This window comes from Panthera uncia, chromosome X (genome assembly GCF_023721935.1).
Source record: "Panthera uncia isolate 11264 chromosome X, Puncia_PCG_1.0, whole genome shotgun sequence".
In the NCBI taxonomy this organism is placed as follows: Eukaryota; Metazoa; Chordata; class Mammalia; order Carnivora; family Felidae; genus Panthera; species Panthera uncia.
In genome coordinates, this window is record NC_064817.1 from 106838735 (window position 1) to 106845745 (window position 7011).

At 43.1% G+C, this 7011-nt stretch overlaps 1 protein-coding gene across 4 annotated transcripts in view; it reads left to right on the top strand.

The window, feature by feature from the left end:
• The window catches only part of LOC125932294 (P2R1A-PPP2R2A-interacting phosphatase regulator 1-like), a 74796-nt gene extending 68445 nt beyond the window's left edge, over positions 1-6351 (top strand). For 3 of the 4 annotated variants that reach the window (XM_049644846.1, XM_049644843.1, XM_049644847.1), the window contains one exon: positions 5679-6351. In XM_049644846.1, coding sequence (XP_049500803.1) covers positions 5679-5745 — 67 coding nt within the window. In that variant the 3' untranslated portion in view covers positions 5746-6351. Of the gene's footprint in view, positions 1-1861; positions 2200-5678 lie in introns of those variants that run through there. The other variant, XM_049644845.1, reaches the window with a different exon arrangement.
• Positions 6352-7011: the final 660 nt, after the last annotated feature.

Sequence of the window (7011 nt, forward strand, 5' to 3'; positions counted from 1 at the left end):
CCCAGGGTTAGGGCTTCAGCCTCTCTTTTTGGGGGACCTGACTCAACCCATAACAGGAGCCATGTCTGAAGTCCAGCCCATTTGGGAACACAAAGTGGAGTGCTATTCCCTATAATGCCTCAGCCCAGTATAACAGAGCTCTCTGTCCTTCCTGCTCACTCTGGTCTTGGTTGGCTTGACAAGATGTAAGGAAGGAAAATGAGACAGGCAGAACATCCTCAGCCCCCTTGAAATAGGCTTTGGACGTTAATTTTCAAATGACCACAAGCGATGCACGTAGCCATTGCATAGAAGACAATAGTAGAGAACAGGAACAGTCTACGAGGCTCTGGCCCCTGCATTCCTTCACAGAATTCTCATACTTATGATATAAATAGATTTGTTACCATTTGACCGATGGGGAGTACGAGACCCAGAGAGATGAAGTGACTTCAAAAAAGTCACACAACTACTGATACTAAATTTCAGTAAATATTTGTTGCCTGAATGAGTGAATGAATGACTCAATCTGGGACAGTATCTCTGGTCTCCATTTCCTGATCCATTACTCTTTCCACTGTACCTCACAAATGACTGAAGACTGAGGTGTGGTCCCAAGACAATGAAGTATAGATCTGACCAGGTCAATTCCAGATTCTGTTGCTATATTTAATAACTTTCTGAATTCTGTGGTAATGAGCATGCCAGCCTAATTGATTTCTTTTCCTGCTCCTCTTCTGATACACCAATCAAGAGGGCATTTTGTCAAGATACTGAGGCATTGGCTTTAATTTTACTTGAGCTACATAATTGTCTAAAATTATATTTGCACTAAAGGCAGGCCTTATCACGGGGACACTTTTCCTATAACAATATATCAAGGAAGTAAAGAATTCAACATGTTACCTTCATACTCAGAAATGGAAGATTGATATTCCCTCATGCCCATTTCTGGGTTTCCATCAGCATCACTGAGGGAGCCGGGAAAGCTCCATCCAACAAGGACTCAGTAACAATGTGCTGTGTGCCCAACCATGGGCTAGGTGATGGAGTGAAGGTCGGGGAAGAAGAGAAGGAAGCTCTCTCAAGGATCTTCCAGTCTAAGGGAACCATGTGGGCATCCACATGGGAAACAGTGACCAAAGAGAAGTTGACACTTCCTAAGCACCTATGAGGTGCCAGTCACTTGACGAACCCAGGAAGGCAGATATTACCCCTATATAACAGATGAGCAAACTGAGGAACAGAGAGGCTGAGACAACTTGCCCAAGATCGCATAGCTAGTAAGTGGTAGAACCAGGCTTCAAGCCCAGCAGGCCTGTGACTCAACAAAAGAGAATAATATGAGATGGCTTATAGGCAAGCACTTGCTTGCATGGGCCAGACGAGATGCATTCAAGAAGTTTCAGTGAGATGCATGGAATCTAGGAAGGCCAGGATGGGGCCTCTGGGAGATAAGACTGTGTCAGGAAGTTGACAGCCTGCAGCAGGTGCTCCCATACCAAATCCCTTTATAACTTGCCCACTACAACCACCTGTTCCCTGAAGGGCTCAGGCTCCGTCCATCTTCTCTTCTGGTGTACTTGGGAAGGTGGGGAAGAGAAGCCAGTTCACATTTCTACCTTCAACTCAAACTGCCCCCTCTCTGAGGCTGGCTGAACTGTTAACCTTCCAAGTGCCTGACCTTGTGGGACAATTTCTCCACGTTTCTCAACCCAGAAGCATAGCCCCCTTTGAGCCGAGAGGAGCCTCTCTTTTGAGAACCACAAGACCCCACACCCCCCGTGGCCTCCCCTCTCCCTCCTTTCCTCCCCTTACGCTTCTGTTCACATAGAAAGCATGGCAGGAATTGAACGTGTTTCTGCTTTTTTTTCCATGGCAGGGAGAAGAGCTGGCTTAGTCAGATATAGAATCCTCCCAGTCTGCTCAAGGCGTTGCCAATCAAATAGCCTTCATCTGAAACATCAGATCTGTAGATTAAAATAAAAGAAGGGCACACGCATTCTCGGACTTTTTTCTCTACCCAGTGAAAAGAATAAGTTTCTTAAGTCTGTAGTTTTAGTTCTCAAGAGTCAAAGAGTTATGGTATATGGGGGGAGGGGAGGTGGGGGGAGGGTTCTCTCAAAAGAAAAATGGGATAAATGAAAGGTTTTGTAGGTCACTTACAAGAAACGCAGAGTTGTGCTCAGATTTTTTTTAACTTTTTTTTAAAATTTTATTTATTTTTGAGAGAGAGATAGAGCATGAGCAGGGGAGGGCAGAGAGAGAGGGAGACACAGAATCCGAAGCAGGCTCCAGGCTCTGAGCTGTCAGCACAGAGCCCGATGCGGGGCTTGAACCCACGAACTGTAAGATCATGACCTGAGCCGAAGTCGGATGCTTCACAGACTGAGACACCCAGGCGCCCCTTTAAGACTTTTGATTTTGAAATAAGTATGGAGTCACAGGAAGTTGCCCTTCACCCAGTCTCCCCCAATGATTACATCACACATATAAAACCCAGAAAATGGATATAGGTACAATGTGTATGTATAGTTGTATGCCATTTCATTACATGTGTAGATTTGTGTGACCACCATCACAATCAAGAGGAAAACTGCTCTATCACCACAAAGATCTCCCTGTGTACCCCTTTGTAGTCACACCCACCCTGCCCCCTACCCCCATCACCATCCCTAATCTCTGGTAGCCATTAATTTATTCTCCCATCTCTATAATCTTGTACTTTAAAGGAGCGCCTGGGTGGCTCAGTTAGCTAAGTATCTGCCTCTTGATTTCGGCTCAGGTCATGATCTCGTGGTTCGTGGGATCGAGCCCCGTGTCGGGCTCTGGGCTGACAGCGTGGAGCCTGCTTGGGATTCTCTCTCTGCCTCTCTCTCTGCCCCTCCCCCACTCGTGCTCTCTCTTTCAAAAATAAATAAAACATTAAAAAAAAGATCTCGTATTTTAAAAAGTACAGTTCCCTTACAAAAATGGATTGGCACCTCCAGTGTTCACAGAATCTCAGGCTTGAAGCAGTGACTTCTCCAGCCCATTTCCCACTCCATGCCCAAATTCCCTCTCCACTTCCTCCAAGTGTCCATCCAGCTGCTACAACATGCAAACCAGAACCTTCTTCAGGATCTTATGGATATTGCGGTATGTGATATAAATATTTAGAGCAAGGACATTGTTTCCTCCTGCAAACTTATTTAATAACTGTCAAAACTTTTACCCTTAGACTAAATATTACAAAAGGCCCTCTCCTGTGCTGATTTTCCCATCACACCCTGTTCTATCCCAAACAAGCACCTCCTCTTTCCACCCTTTTACCTAGTGAGTGGGATGAGATGCAGGAGGCCTGGAAGGCTCACAGAAAATGCCAGAAATCCCTTCCTTAACTATAGATGAAACAGTCTGGCCTCCAGCAGTTGGGGCCTTTCAAACGTAAGTGGTGCCTGTGTGGAATTTATTTCCCAGGCTGTTGTTATCTACATGATACCTATAAGTCATTCTGGGGAGATAATCCGTGGAACCCAACTGCCCTGGAGTCCAACTCCTCGGGACTCACTTGTGGTGGGTAAGAGAATTTTGCAAGGCACTCTATAGCCCATAGCATCAGAAAATAATGACTCAAAAGCATGCCAAGACCAGAAGGGGTTAGCAGAAGTCAAGCCATGGGGGTTCCATGGCTGGGATTAATTTGGATCCCCCACCTCCCCTCCCCTGTACTGTTTTGAAATCTTTCCACTTTGCACAAACCGAACTTGCTCTGCACAAAGAGCACCTTGTTCTCCTCAACTGAACAGCGGCACTTACACAAATGCAGACTCAGACCCATTAGGATGTGGCCTTTAGAAGAAATGATTTCAAGGGGTAGTGGTGGGGAGGGCATCTGACTTTGGGCCAGGAGACACTGCAAGCTAATGAATACCCTCCTCCTTCTTGAAGTATGGCTAAGAGGACCCTAGCTCACCACTTTCTGAGTGGGGGCTCCTGCCTTCCAGAACCCTCACTTCCCCTTAGGTGAAGAGCGTATGAGCAGTGAGGAAGGGAAGGAAAGACTACAGCTAGCTGTGTGCCCCACCCCAAGTGCCATGGCTCTGGGTCCACGTCACAGCTTTCAACCCAAAGGCTAAAAGGCCTGAAATATGTGCTTCAGGTGAATGTAGCTACTCGTGTCTCAATGTTTTCCCCTTAACTAAATAGCCTGTGTGTGGAATTTGTCATTTCCAAAGTGAAAAGGTATCTCCAACTGCTTTAATGATCCTGGCACGGGCGTGGCTGCTTTGGTTTTTTAAGGGGGTAATTTCTGTGGCTACTTTTGGGCTTTTTCTTCAACTTGTGGTAAATGCACAGAACACAAGGCCACTCCCTGGTCTGGAAGCTGATCATGGCTCTGACCCTTGCTCACTGGGAGGCCTTCTTGTGGACGGCAAGTAACTTCAACTCTCCCAGCCTCAGTTTCCTCATCTGCAAAGGAGGGATAAATAATGACTGTCCTCCTAACAAAGGAGGTCATTTACATAAACACATCAGCAACATCTTTGTGAAAGTTTCAGAGGGAAAATCTAGTGATCAAGACATTCCAATACAGTATCAAAAATAGTTCAAAAATGTTCTTCAGTGTTTAGAAAAACATTCTTTTTTTGGAATTCAAATGGTTACTTTCATTTATTTTTTATTAAGTTTTTTTTTTTTATTGTAATTCCAGTATAGTTAACATACAGTGTTATATTAGTTTCAGGTGTACAATATAGTGATTCAATGGGGCACCTGGGTGGCTCAGTCAGTTAAGGGTCTGACTTCAGCTCAGGTCATGATCTCATGGTCACGGGTTTGAGCCCCACGTAGGGCTCTGTGCTGACAGCTCAGCAGGCCTGGAGCCTGCTTTGTGGATTCTGTCTCCTGCTCTCTCTGCCTCTCCCCCACTCATACTCTGTCTCTCTCTCTCAAAAATAGATAAAACATTTTTAAAAAATTTTTAAATAAACATTTAAAATTTTTCTTAAATACAGTGATTCAACAAGTCTATACGTTATTCAGTGCTCATCATGATCAGTGTACTGTTTAGTTCCCATCAACGATTGCACCCATCCCTCCACCCACCTCCCTTCTGGCAAACATCAGTTTGTTCTTTATAGGTGAGAGTCTGTTTCTGGTTTTGTCTCTGTCTTTTTTTTCCTTCGCTCATTTTTCTGTTTCTTAGATTCCACTATGAGTGAAATCATATGGTGTTTGTTTTTCTCTGACTTATTTCACTTAGCTTATACTCTCTAGCTCCATTCATTGTTGTTACAAATGGCAAGATTTCATTATTTTTATAGCTGAATAATAGTCCAGTGTGATATATCTATATCTATATCTATATCTATATCTATATCTATATCTGTATCTATATCTATATAATCTTCTCTATCCATTCATCTGTCAACGGACACTTGGGCTGCTTCCATAATGTGGCTATTGTAAATAATGCTACCATAAACATAGGAGTACCTATATCCCTTTGAATTAGTGTTTTTTTGTATTTGGGGGAGAAATACCCAGTAGTGCAACCACTGTATCATAGGGTAGTTCTATTTTTAATTTTTTGAGGAACCTCCATACTGTCTTCTAGAATGGCTGCACCAGTTTGCATTCCCACCAACAGTGCACAAAAGGTCCTTGTTCTCCACATCCCCACCAACGCTTGTTGTTTCTTGTGTTGTTCATTTTAGCCACTCTGACCCATGTGAGGTGATATCGCACTATGGTTTGGATTTGCATTTCCCTGATGATGAGTGACGCCGAGTATCTTTTCATGTGTCTGTTGGCCATCTGGATGTCTTCTTTGGAGAAGTGTCTCTTCATGTCTTTTGCCCGTTTTTTAATTTGATTATTTGTTTTTGGAGGTGTTGAGTTGGGTAAGTTTTTTATATATTTTGGATAATAACCCCTTATTTGGATATGTCATTTGCAAATATCTTGTCCCATTCAGTGGGTTTTCTTTTAGTTTTGTTGATTGTTTCCTTTGCTGAGCAGAAGCTTTTATTTTGATGCATTTCCAATAGTTTATTTTTTTTTATTTCCCTTTCCTCAAGGAGACCTATCTAGAAAGGTGTCACTATAACCAATGTCAGAGAAATTACTGCTTGTGCTGTCTTCTAGGATTTTTATGATTTTGTGTCTCAACATTTAGGTCCTTAATCCATTTTGGGTTGATTTTTGTGTGTGGTGTAAGACAGGGGTCCAGTTTCACTCTTTTGCATGTAGCTGCCCAGTTTTCCCAACACCATTTGTTGAAGAGACTCTTTTTCCCATTGCGTATTCTTTCCTCCTTTGTTAAAGATTAATTAACCATACAATTATGGGTTTATTTCTAAGTTTTCTATTCTTTTTTTTTTTTTTTTTTTTTGATAGAGCAAACAAGGGAGACAGGGATAGAGAATCCCAAGCAGGCTCCACACTCAGCATGGAGCCCAACTCGGGGCTCAGTCCCACAACCCTGGGATCATGGCCCAAGCTGAAATCAAAAGTCAGATGCTCAACCGACTGAGCCACTCAGGCACTCCTGGGTTTTCTATTCTATTTCATTAATCGGTGTGTTTATTTTTGTGTGCCATACTGTTTTGGTTAGTATAGCTTTGTAACCTAACTTGAAGCCTGGAATTGTGATACCTCCAGTTTTTTCTTTTTCAAGATTGCTTTGGCTATTCGAGGTCTTTTGTGGGAGCGTTTCCCCTCAGGTCAGGACCAAGACAAGGATGTCCACTTTCACCACTTTTATTCAACATAGCACTGGAAGTCCTAGCCACAGCAAACAAAAAGAAGTAAGAGGCATGCAGATTTGGTAAGGAAGAAGTAAATCTTTCACTCTTTGCAGATGACATGATACTCTATATAGAAAACCCGAAAGACTCCACCAAAAGACTACTCGAACTGACACATGAATTCAAGTCACATGATGCAAAATCAATGTACAGAAATCGGTTGCATTTCTATACACGAATAATGAAGCAGCAGAAAGAGAAATTAAGAAAACAAACCCATTTACAGTTGCACCAAAAATAA